General features: G+C 47.4%; 1 protein-coding gene across 1 annotated transcript; it reads left to right on the top strand.

Moving 5' to 3' along the window:
* Positions 1-3,413: 3,413 nt before the first annotated feature.
* LOC144101006 (uncharacterized) lies at positions 3,414-9,526 on the top strand. Its single transcript, XM_077633982.1, has 2 exons — positions 3,414-3,655; positions 7,207-9,526. The coding sequence occupies exons 1-2, from the start codon at positions 3,637-3,639 to the stop codon at positions 9,378-9,380; spliced, it is 2,193 nt and encodes a 730-aa protein (XP_077490108.1). The 5' UTR covers positions 3,414-3,636; the 3' UTR covers positions 9,381-9,526.
* Positions 9,527-13,132: the final 3,606 nt, after the last annotated feature.

The raw sequence follows: 13,132 nt of genomic DNA, 5'->3' as shown, positions 1-13,132 counted from the left end.
AAGCATGCCAAACGTGCTAGGGCACTTGAGCTGCTCCGATCGGGAAAAAACTGGCAGTGGCTTAACTTGGCTAACCCTGGAATTCAGCGAAAAGCAAGCACGCTTGCTAAGCGTCTGAGGCTCGTCCATGGCAGTTCCCCTGCATGCTCGCCACAGCCGTTCTATATATACCCACACGACCACGTGACTATGACGTGGTATCACATGGTGTTACGCCACCCCCTACGGATGTCATCATGTGGCTTCACATCACCCCACCGGATGTCCGTAAGGTCAAACCAAAGGTCATCCAAGGTCAAAGGTCAACTGAAAATCGTGGGTCAAGGTCAGGGGTCAGGAATTCGACACCATAACTGCATCACATATGGTCATACACGGCTATACTTGGTTGGGCTGAATGTCGTTGAAGGTCATTCTTTACTTAGCGAAGTGAAGCTTTTCGGTTCAAAAAGCGCATGCTGGTGCTGAACATTCATCCGGATTAATTCCGGGATACGTAGCTCCACGGCTTCATTTAGCCACGTCACCTTACTACGGAAGACACTGGGATCGATAATGTCACTCCGACAATAACAATGGCTGTTTTGATGATGGTGAACTTTCATGGTTCAAGAGCAGCTTTTGGCCAAACAGCGCCATGGGACAAGGTAGTTTTCATTTCACAAGGCGGGGTCAAATACCCATTTCCCAAGTATTCCCCCTAAAGAAGCCGAGCACCAGGCAGGAGAAAGTTGTACCCATTGTATCATCCTTAGGTGCCCGGTGGCACTGGGGATCGAACCCCGCACCTCCCGCATGGGAGGCGGATGCTCAACCACTAAGCCACCGCTGCGGTGCCAACGGCTGTTTTAAACCTCAAATGCTTTCAGCTCCAATTCTCTGCAAATTGAGGAGCACATCGTCCGGAATGTGCGGTGACTCGAAGCAGAATATAAAGTCCAACTTATCCGGAAGTTTCCGAAATTTTCCGCTGGAACTGTCATCGGCAGGAAAAACCATGAGCCCCGAGCAGGATTCAATCCGCCGCCTATGACGATTCTAAGCAGGTATGTCGTAAAAACTACGTCATCACAGCTGCCATGTGGGTGCTTTCATGTGAGGTAACACAAAGAGGGCTTAAAGGTTTCTCTACTTGCGCGTGGATGAGATCAAAGCATGCTTTCTTGCAGTTCGATTATCCAAGCATAGCACGGATTAGGCCGCGAATTTCTGTCTTCAGATGAAATTCGTTTTCTACTGTCCGGTTGTGATCCTAATGTTCTTTACAATTCGTTGTAATATGACCCAGAAATATGCAGTTGATTACACAGGCCACCTGCCACGGTGCCCAGTTTGCTCATTATACGGTGGGCAGGTTGTGATGACGCCGCAAGGTCACGTGGCCTAGATGGACCACCTTCCTCCTATAGGTGGCTCTCCGGGGAACATTTGCCAGAGCCATGCTTGTGACCCTTCGCCCACAACGCCGACTCCGCGGATTTTCTGGAGAGCGCGGCCTTTAACGCTATCGGGTTAAAATAACTTGGCATGAGAGTGGTTTGCAAATAAATTACATTTGAGAAGCGTAAAGGATTGGGCAAGTTGGTCAGACATGCTTAACGAAATAATGGCGCAGATCAAGTGACAGGACAGCAGGAGAGCACAAACACGTCAATTGGCAATTGAAGGCCGGACACTGCAGGTTCTGCAAGTGCAGGGCGCTACTGAAGAAATGCTCTGTTATTTACAAGCACAAAGATCAGCTTACCCGCGAAATTGTAGAAGCGCAAGAAATAGCACGAGCTGAGAAGACTTGTATCAGCGCGGCATCAATCTGCCTAACGGAAAAAGAACTAACCTTCCTCACCGAACGAGAGCGCTCTGGAGGTGGCAGACCTAATTGAAGGGTTTTGATTTTGTTGTCCTTTACCCGCCATACGGGGCCCCGAGGTCGTGTCAGCATGCTTAGTGTGGGTTTTTTGCGCTTTTACACCGGGCTCCTTGTTATTCACTTTCATCGAATTTAGCCGTGTTTTTGTTGGCTTTTTGTGTTGTTTTATGCGTCTTGTTTTACACTGAGTCTTTGCCGTGTTCTGTTGACGGTTCAGGTTTCATTCTCATGTTTTTAGCCCTTTTAGTCCTCCTTTGTCATTTCCCTGGTTTTGTGACGTGGCCTTCCGTCATAATTTTTCTTCGGTGATATGTTCGTGATTAGTTTATGTTTTAGCTTGTGTCGTCCCGTCTTTTACCTCTTGTTTTTGCCAGTTAGTCATCTGAGACAGGGATTTTCCACGTGCTGCGGTAGAGCTTAGTGCACTCGTCATGTTGTTTGCCTTGTGCGATATCATGATTTGCCACTTCGCACATCGCGTCCATGTGCGTCACTGCTTGATTATTGTTCACAGTTTGGGCGTGTTGCTTGGTATAAATTCGGCATATTGGCAGCCAAACAATAAAGTTGTAAGTTGGCGCTTGTGTGTGTGTGTGCTCTCCTGCTGTCCTGTCACTTGATCTGCGCCATTATTCCGTTAAACATACATTTGAGACACAAGACTGCATGGATATTCAGACTGTTTCTCACGTGCAAAGCGTCTGAAAAGCAATATGCACTTATTTTCCGACTTACAGCACAAATAAATTAATTGTAGGCGCACGTGAATATAGCTACCCGAATAGAATGCAGTAAGACGGCAGACGTGAAATTTATACAGAAATAAGACGTCACCCTTATAAAAAAGCGGCTGTGAAAACACTGTTCTCCTGAAGTGCCACTCCTTTCAGCTGTCAGATCTGTCATGAAATCGAGACTTACAGACATGCTGCCGATTTGTATTTCTTCGATCATTCTTTCTAAACAGACGCCAGCACTTGCAAATTTAATCCGTAACTAAAGCCCGATACGGTGCAATGTCTTGAAAAGGTAATCCAGCGCAACATCTTAGGACGAGAACACAGAAAGAACTTGACGGGCTCTTATTGTTTTGTTTTCAAGAAAACAATGCATCACCGCCTAGCCCCGCAACGTCTTTTGTTGAGTGGAATCACCTAGCTCTAAACTCACTGAATTCTAACTTCATTCGAAGCAACGCCTTGGTTCGGTGAACGTGAGCTGCATTAAAGTCAAAACCCTCTAAAACGGAACAAATTTTCGGTACCTTTCGAATGAAAACTACCGAGATTCAACCTTAGCTTTTTCACTGATTTTCGTTAAATCCCAACAATGTTTGCCAGTCGATCAGGGCCTCCCCAGCGCCTTTAGCATCGGGTTGGCTTGTTTGCGAACTTAACTCGCGTAAAAAACACGCACAGATGCAGGGAGCCGGAAGCAGCGGCAGAATTTTTGTCTTTGTTTATCATTTCGGAGGAAAGAGAAAGGACGTGGCGTCAACACCACGCCCGAACGGAAGCGCGCCATCACATGACTGTCACGGAAAGACCTAAGTTAGCGTGCGCGCATCGCCGTCGTCGTGAGCATGCAGCCGCGTGTGTGTTAACATTCTCCGCTGGGCTCCTTCCAAAGTTTTCGTTCGTGCATCACGGCCGGCCGATGAACAGATACCACGTGAACTGCGCAGCAACTTTCCTCTCCGAATCACATCCTCTCTTCCCTGCGCGGACGGGTGGTTCGACCTCATCGGCCTATTTTATGTCTCCGTCATGGGCAACAAAACCAGCTGTGAGTTTATGTATTTTCGCTCCAACACCGTCCTGTTCTGTAGTAGCGACTTCCGAGTGAGGATCTTTTCCTCCAGAGAAAGGAGAGCGGCTTATTCAAACGGTATTTCTACCGTCTTGTATTAGCAAAGGCGATGTCATCCGCGAGTCCGTGGCTTCTTGCTGTCGACGCCGCTTCCTGCCCGTCACGGAGTGCCCGCCGTAGCTAGCTTTTCACGTGTACTGAAGGCCGCTCATGTTACAGCGCTCAAGGCCCTAGAAAGGGCTAATACCTGGCATCAAAGAAACGACAGCTACTTGACCGAAAAGACTTGGAAATGTTCGATGCAGTCACACGTTCGCTGCAAATACAAACACGCGGGAATAAGCGGCGCAGAAGGCGAATGTCGCTGCCCGCTACCAGCAAGGGGCCTAGCGTCATCTGGCGGGAGCCTCAGTAACGAGGCCGACAAAGCAGGAGGAGCGTTTGGCCGCGTAACTTGAAGTGCTACAGGAGATGTCATTACGCATCGGTCAGGAATAGGCTGTGATCGGTATTAAATTTTACTTTACATGTCGCAAAGTAAGCGTATTAAGTACTATGGGTTTCCTCAAAGAAAGCACTTTATTTTAGTTCTACGTTGTCACAAATAACTGGACTCCTTTATCGCGACCCCGAAATGTTACCGTCTCGTGTAATCTTGTTACGTTATTATTCTTTATTTCATTCTCGTCTTAGATACTGTTGCCAGTTATCTGGGCAACTACAGCACAGGAAAAGCTCAACAAATTACTTTTAGTACAAAATGAAGTTTTATGAATTGTTAATAGACTAGCTAGGTTGCATCACAAGAAGAAAATATTTTCAGAAAACGAAATTATTTAGGCAATAAAAATCTATCCGCATCGTCTCCGCCGAACTTTTAAACACGAACGCTTGAATAAAGCATCGTTTGCGAAAATCTTTTAGGCTTGACAAAGCTCGAAGAAAGCCACAGAACAAGAAATAAGTACATGTGGTAAATTAAAACGTTTTGGTAAACATATCGTCTGCAAACTTTAGAAAACCGGCTTCCACAACTTCTTAATGATCTATTAAGAGAGGATATAACACACCAACGTGTCACATTTCAGAGACAGTTAGCTTACTTTCTATCTTAAACTTTTCTTGGTTATTCAACGAAAACCCAATCGCATTGCATAATGGGGGAATTATTCGACGTTATTTATACATATTTCTTTTAAAGGGTCTTTGCCCTGTCTTTGCAAGGTGTGAATTATCAAAGTGATCTTTATGCTTTGCAATGTGTTTATGGTTTTATTCTTTTTGTTGAAACTTATGCGCCAAGTGCGATATTTATATCACATCTTTATATACGGTAATGTAGTGTAATGTTCTCGAAGCGTGCAGTGTTTCTTTTTTTTGAGCGAATTATCTTGTCAGCTGTCGAGAGGCAGCTTCTACTTCTGTTTCCCTGCATCATCACATATGACAAGATGGTGACACAAAATTATCAATCTGGAGCGCTGAGCATTGCTGCGTTGATGATGTAGTGTGTTTGTACTTTGCACTAATCAGTAACATTGTCCATCAATAAATGATCAATTGTGGTTTTTATCTGGCTGGGGAAAACATAATTTTATTCGCTGGAAATAATGAAAGCATTCCGTGAGAAATATCATGCGGCGCTCAAGACTTAAAACAAAGCACGTGAATGCCCGCTTATGAATTCGGTAAAATGCTTTCAGCTGTGCCCTAACTCTGGAGACTTGTTACTAGCACGGAAAAGAGCACACGTAGACACAGCAGAAAGACCGTAAATCATCAGCGGCGCATATTGCAACTTGAAGTTTTACGTAGACCTTTAAAAAATGGTACTCGGAACTTAATGTGCGCGACCGTATTTGGTCTTTCTACCAGCAGAAAATAATGATTAAATATAATTACCTGACTTCTGCAGTGGAGTGCTGTAGTCGAAATACAGTCCTATAGTGCATATATGCCCGTCTATTACGCACGATTCATACAAGCCTTGGTTACCCGATACCTAAATTATATCTATGTTACGTTCTTTCCACGTTAAAGGAACAGCCTAATGTCGGAGGCATATAAAATTTCTAGCACACGGTAGATCACATTAGCGCGTATATTGTCTCCATTCTCTTGTGTGTTCCGTCTAGTTCGCGCTGTTTTTAGCCACTGCTAGATCTCTCCATATGGTTGAGATAACAAGGGCATAACGTAGTCAAGGGTTCGACAGAATATTGTCTGGCGAGGGAAAGCACAGTGGATGAAAAAAAAAAACAACAACACTCGCCAAAAAGGTTTTTAAAACGTTTCGGGAGCCCTTATGGGTCCCTCGTTCACAATGACGATGGACGGAATGGGCCGCCTTTTATACGCGCACTCGACAGCCCAGTGAATGGCCGTAGTTGTCCGTGAATGTAAACACATTCGTCCTGTTAATGACGCTCTCAGTAGTCTGTATATAAATATATTCTAAAAGCAGTCGTGACGATAAAGGTTTCATTGTATCTAAGATTGTGGTGTTTTCCCAGTCAGTGGTGTGCTTCTTTTCTTGAACATGCTCTGCCAGTGGGTTCGATGACGTGCGACATTTGTTGACGTCGTTCTTGTGTGCTCTTAATCTTCTCTTAAAATCGCCTGAATCGTCAATGTGTAATGCATCGCAGTTTTTGCAGGGGATTTTGCACACAACTCCAGAGTAACGTGGGCGCTCTAGACGACCGTTAACGTGACAGAACTGGCGTGTCAGCTTGCTGGACGGCACGTGGGCATTGCGCACGTCGTAGTTTTCAACGACAAGGCAATAAGGCTTGGTTTAGGTGGTAATTTATATTTTAAGTTGGTAATGAAAGCCACGTCAGAGACTCGACGTCTAAGTGGATGGTACCACCGCGCCTCGCTCTCTAGTTGAAGCTATTATAAGGCAGACGCGTGGAGGGCATATCCTGCATTTCATGCGATTTCATGACCACGCCCCAGCGTCACAGGCAGTTACTTTTGTTCATATCAACTAAAGGCAGCCTGTTTTTCGTTATTTCTACAGGTCACAGCTGTTTTTACTCCTGGACTTTGCTTAATCATCTGTAAAAATGTTTTCGAAAACTAAACCACACAATCTATGCCGCCGCTATACTTGAAAGGGGGCTTCCGTCGGCAGCGCTGCCACCAGCGAAACCAGTGTTTGGCACCTGTGATAGATATACCCTCTTGAAAAATAAACCAGCCAAAATACGAGGACGGAGCAGAGACGAGGCACGCGCGCCAGCCGGAACTAATGACTATGTTGTATTGAGAAGAGCACGTCTACAAGGAAAACTAGTAGAACATGCGACAAACACAAAAACTGCGATCCTTGCGTGATAAGGCGCTAGTGCTGGTGGGAAATGAAACTTATTTCCTTTAAGTTTCCTTTGCCTTCTTAGCGACATTACGCTAGCGAATAGAAATAATGCAAATAAGATGCAGAAAGCGTGTTGTAGAGCATTGATAGCCTCTAGTGGACTGGCTAAAAGGGCTGGTTAAAAGTTTCTGTTCTGTTTGTCCAGATCGATGCCATCTGAGGGCTGCTGACAATGCCACAAAGTGGACTCCGTCAACATCGACGCATGCGGAAGCACAGGCTGTCATCGAGAAAAGGATCGCGACTCTTCCACATCGTCTTCGGCTTTCGTGCACTCGGAGCCGGGAGAGACCGGTCTGTCAGTTACTGGGGCACCTGGACGCCTGCAACGATCTCCTCTGGCACTTGGGGCTCCAGTTGAGAGAAGACGAGAGGGATGACCTCGGAGACTTGCGGCTCGTGGTGCCGAGCACGTTCACGAGAATGTGGGTGCAGGAGTCCGCGTGCCTTGCCATCAACCTGCTTACGCTGCTGTTTACGCAACACCGATGCCTCGTCCACGTCGAGCTAACCGAGGACATCGTCAAACGCCGTTTCCTGAGGCAGTACTTGACCAGCAGCCCCGGTGTGAGGAGGGTGCACGTGTGTTGCTACGGTCGGATGACCAGATTGGTAGAAAGAATCGACGAACTTGTTTTCGAGCTAATACCAGCAGTAGAACAGTTGGAAGAGCTCGTCTTTCGTCCAAGAGGCATCATCATACCTTACCCTGTGACGACGGATATGTTGTGTCTCGATTGGCCTGATAAGCTTACAACCATCGACATTGCAGAGCTAAAACTGAACGGGCCAACAGCCACCAGGTTCATCACACGCCTCAAAGAGATCAATACCTTGACCAGACTTGCTGTTGGGCATGAAGTAAAAAGTCTCCCGAGTTTCACCTGGTACCTGACCAAAAAGAACTCGACGCTCAAGGTACTTGCTCTCAGATCAGTGCATACTTGTGATCTCGCAATAACCAAACGCCTAGTAAGTGCCATTTCCACGATGACAACGCTAGAGGAGCTGATTCAAGTGTCCGTAGAGTTCCCGAGCCCCCAGAAGATGGCTATGTTCGCTGAGGTGGTTGCCCGGAACCGAACCGTGCGCAGCATGACCTTCACAGATCCGTGGACGTTGTGCGAGCGGGGAATGCTGGACTATCTCTGCCGACCTAAAACCAATTGTCAGGGAACAGGCGAAGTGCGGCTCCCCGCCTTGAAACAATATTGTGTCCAGAGATCGATGACCATAGACTTTTATAACTTACAAGAATCAGACTGCCACTCTTTCTTCCGCGCACTGGCGGCAGACAAGACCCTCATGAAAGTCACCGTTTTCAATCTTGCGACGGAAGGTGACCTGAGAGAAACCTGCCGCATTATTCGTGATTGTGGTCTCGAGCGTAGGGTGCTAATCAAGAGCATTTATGTGGATTCAACCTCAGTGCCGGAACTCGCGGACTGCCCTGAGGTGTCAGCCGTTTCTCTGAGCGCGTGTACACGGGACATGGACCTTTCAAAGGCGATGGGTGTCCTCGGCTCATGCGTGCATCTTACCTCCGTCTGCTTGGATATGGACGAGAGATTCTTCGACGGCACTTTTCATGGCTCACTGTCCGAGTTCATAGAAGGGGCTGCCAACCTCAGAGAACTGCGGCTTACACTTGACGCCAGATTTTCCGCAGAAATTCACCTAGGTCATCGCGTTGCCCAAAGCACGCTGGTCAAAGCGATTTCTTCTAACACCAACCTTACCACGGTCACGCTCAGAGGTTTCTACCTGGCGGAAAGCGACTGCAGAATGCTCGCTGAAGCCGCTGTGCGCGGACCGTTTTTACACCACTTGGAAGTTGATTGCCACAAGGGTAACCTACTCTTCCTGCGACACCTGGCGCGAGCGGTCAATTGTAGTTACAATCTTCTGCATGTCCAGGTGCCCTACTGCAATGAGGCCGACCAAGAACATTTCGCAGTTCAGGAGGCAACGAGGCGCAACTCGAGTCTGGTCATCCGGGCTGCTCGCTTTGTGATGGGAGATGAAACGAGGTATTCCGTGCGGGCTCTGGAGTTCGTGCGGCGACATCCGAAGCTCGCTGAAATGGTTGAAGACAGAGCGGCCGTTAGTAGCAGTGAAGCGAAGGAGATGATAAGACGAGCACTGTCCAGCATCTACGATGTGAACGGGTTCATGAGGGCGGCTGGCGTCATTAAAGAAAGGGTCGAGTGCTACACCAGGAACGACGGCGAAAAGCAGTTGGATGAACTGGACGACGATTGCTGGTCTCATCTGAGGAAGTACCTCAAAGTGGCGGACGTCTTGGAACCTCCGCTGTGAATTCTTATGTGGGAGCTGAGATGAACAAGAAACAAGTATTGAGTTTCTTTGCTGTGACCTATTTTTTCGTTGTTTATTCACAAAGATTAAGCGTGCCAATTTCGCCGCCTGCAGTGCTATTTGCGCAATAAAGATTGCATTTCTGCTCAACAGTATGGTGACTGTATACGAAGAGACGAAGAACGAGAAGCTCAAACTCGTGGTAAGTTTCGAGACAGCGGCCAGTGAGTGCCACTGGACTCGTGTGCTTGTGCAAATACTGCTGTAGTTTTAAATTTCACTAACATGAATCCATATGTTGCGGCGATGGATTCCCAGGAGTGTGAAGCCTGGAACGTACGCCGATATTCAAACGGGCCCAATCCATGAACCCGCCGCGGTGGCTCAGTGGTTAGGGCGCTCGGCTACTGACCCGGAGTTCCCGGGTTCGAACCCGACCGCGGCGGCTGCGTTTTTATGGAGGAAAAACGCTAAGGCGCCCGTGTGCTGTGCGATGTCAGTGCACGTCAAAGATCCCCAGGTGGTCGAAATTATCCCGGAGCCCTCCACTACGGCACCTCTTCATTTCTTTCACTCCCTCTCCCTGCCCTTATGGCGCGGTTCAGGTGTCCAATGATATATGAGACATACTGCGCCATTTCCTTTCCCCAAAAAACCGATTATTATTATTGTTAATCCATGCAAACCCTATCAGACAGACGCGAGCTATCGCTTACCACAGCTTTTGCGCTCATAACTTGGACCACAAATAGGCAACAGCATTATCATGCATCAGCGTGCGCTCTTAGAAACAAGCTGGCTGCTGCGCTTCCATGTCATGCGCATTTCGAGAAAAACTCGAACAGCATGCATAGTGGCTGCAGCTGCTGCTGCTGTTGCTGCCAGCAAGAAATGAAGGAAAGTGCACGGGCTTGCCTACTGGCTGAAGCCGAGCCACGCTCGATGCCGCATGCTGAAAGTAGGAGAGTTAAAGGATAGGAGAGGAAAGATAGAAAGAAAAGGCACCGCGCGCTAATAGGCCCACAGGCCCCGGGCCGATCCCAGAGGCAGTGCAATACCGGGCCGACCCGTGCCAGAGTGCATCAAGCCGAGAACTCCACCATATTCCAAAAACAAGTTTAATATCTTGGGTCCAAGGACCAGCAGCAGTTACTAAATATGGTATCAGGCTGCAGTTGCGCCGTTTCAAAAACAGGCGTGGGCTTGAGACAACATACGCATTACTTTCACGATGAAATACCGCCCCAAATTCGCTTAATAATAATAAAATAATAATTGGTTTTTGGGGAAAGGAATTGGCGCAGTATCTGTCTCATATATCGTTGGACACTTTCGCTTAGTTTCTCCTTCAAGTGCAGCTGGAACAGCGCAGTAAAGAGGCAGTTCTCGCATGCAGGTACCCTAACCTAACGCTGCTATAGAAAAATCAACGAAAGCAACGAACGCTGTCAAAATAGGAACGATTTCAATGAAATGATTAGCCTCTTCAACCGCAGGTGCAGCCATAACACAGCGCGAGCTGAATTGCATTCGTTTGCGCAAAAAAAGCCGCAAGTTACATTGGCGTTTTCGTGATGTATACAGTCTGAAATCGGACGCATACTCTGCCTCTCGCACAAATGATGTTGGAGAAATTTGTGCACGCGTGAGTGGGGTTCATGAACGAGCCGAGGCGACCTTTACTCAGCCTTCAAAACGAAGTGCCCGCAGGCCAGCGGCGGCGGCCAGCGGCTCGGTTAACAGGGACAGAAGAATCCATGCGTGTGCAATGTCAAATGAGACGCGGTGCAGCTTGTGCGTTCTTCGCGGTATTTCTACGCGAATGACCTTTATTCAACCATCACACTATTAGCATTCCTCCGGTGCCGCTTGACGAACTTTGACAAACGTCCCGTGCTACAGTGTATAGCGTTACAAAACATCTTTGCTGAAGCGTCGCCGTCCATGACGCGTGTCGAGCGAGCGTCTACACGTAACAAGCAATGCGCACCTATCAATGAACAGCACACCACGGCCCGGACAGGCGATAGCACAAAGATTAAAAATTAAATGTAATCCACCGCAGACCATGAGTGTGCGTTACCGGAGGAGCCAAGTAAATCGAGCTTGCAGGGTGCTAACTAACCCATGTTTCCATTCGACCGTCATTCAAGGGATAAGCGATATCTCTGGCCGCCCATCTACCTTGGAAGACGAAAAAGCCAGTAGACAGCTCACGAGGAGCAGCTTGCCACCACGGGTTTTGCACCGACTGCGTTTCCGCGCGCCAGGAACAGCATAGGGGCTCAGACATAAGCGGCATTAGTCGAGAGCGCGATGGTTTCTGCTACTTATAACGCAGCCTACAAGAGAGGATAGGTAGTTTGTCGCTGCGCAGATAAGACTGTTTGCACGCACAGCTCTGCTTAGAGTGGTTTAGGAGACCAAGTTAATTAATCATAATCGCGTAGACTTACCGTGAGTGGGCGATTAAGTTGGATTTTGTTGAAAACGTAGTCCACGAGATAACACGCCGACTTCGCCGGCAACACCATGGGCAACACTGATATCTGTGCACACAGTTGTCTGCGGTAATGATTTTCCGCCGTCTCGCGGTAAAATTAGTAAAATGTGAAACAGAAACGCATTTCACGGTCCGATCTTCACTATTCGCACTCTTGCTGTGTGTCTATAGCTTGATCTGGTATCCAGGACCACAGAGAGTAATTGGTTTATAAACTTCAATTCTTTACTCACTCTTCAAAAACCGCCTTACTTTCGCGAAAAGAAAACCGAACCCTTACTGCTTTATCCATCCGCGCAGTGTCTTCTACCGAAAAGTATGTGGCACACTTTTCGAATATTAACTAGAAAAAAGCATGGCGCAGTCTTTTTTGTGTTTGTGTTTACAAAATTGGCATATGGGCGACATCAGAGCGTCATGGGCTCCGGAGCAACAGGTATACGGGGAGGAACGAAAAAATTCTCGCTTTAGATTGTCGCGTCGCAGCACTGTTTCACGTGAATGCAAACGGCAAAGGTATAAATGGCAGATGGAAATCGCGCAGAGGATCATGCTCTTTGGAACTGTCATAACGGTGTTTTTAAGAGATGAGCGTATCCTTGAATTTTCACACCTGTCTTTTTCCTTTTATTTTCCGGAACTTTTAAAGAGAACTGTGGAATCGCTGATGTATATAATTATAATTGTTTTTTTGGGGGAAAAGAAATGGCACAGTATCTGTCTCATATATTGTTGGACACCTGAACCGCGCCGTAAGGAAAGGGTAAAGGAGGGAGTGAAAGAAGAAAGGAAGAGAGAGGTGCCGTAGTGGAGGGCCCCGGAATAATTTCGACCTCCTGGGGATCTTAGTTTAAATAAATAAATAATTGGTTTGGAGGGAAAGGAAATGGCGCAGTATCTGTCTCATATATCGTTGGACACCTGAACCGCGCCGTAAGGGAAGGGTAAAGGAGGGAGTGAAAGAAGAAAGGAAGGAGAGGTGCCGTAGTGGAGGGCTCCGGAATAATTTCGACCACCTGGGGATCTTTAACGTGCACTGACATCATACAGCATACGGGCGCCTTAGCGTTTTTCCTCCATAAAAACGCAGGAATCGCTGATGAAACGTTTCTAAATTATTCGCGTTGGACAGTAACGATCGAAAGAGGGAATGGAATTGTGCAGAGCGATTCCTTTTAGAGGGACCGTGTTCGTTTGATGTAGTACAGTTTGCGGGCACCCTTACTTCAGGGGTGGCTACCTTTCCTTG

The sequence above is a fragment of the Amblyomma americanum genome, chromosome 8 (genome assembly GCF_052857255.1).
Source record: "Amblyomma americanum isolate KBUSLIRL-KWMA chromosome 8, ASM5285725v1, whole genome shotgun sequence".
NCBI classification, from domain to species: Eukaryota; Metazoa; Arthropoda; class Arachnida; order Ixodida; family Ixodidae; genus Amblyomma; species Amblyomma americanum.
The sequence above is the reverse complement of the archived record's forward strand: the minus strand, read 5'-3'. Positions and strand labels throughout refer to the sequence as shown.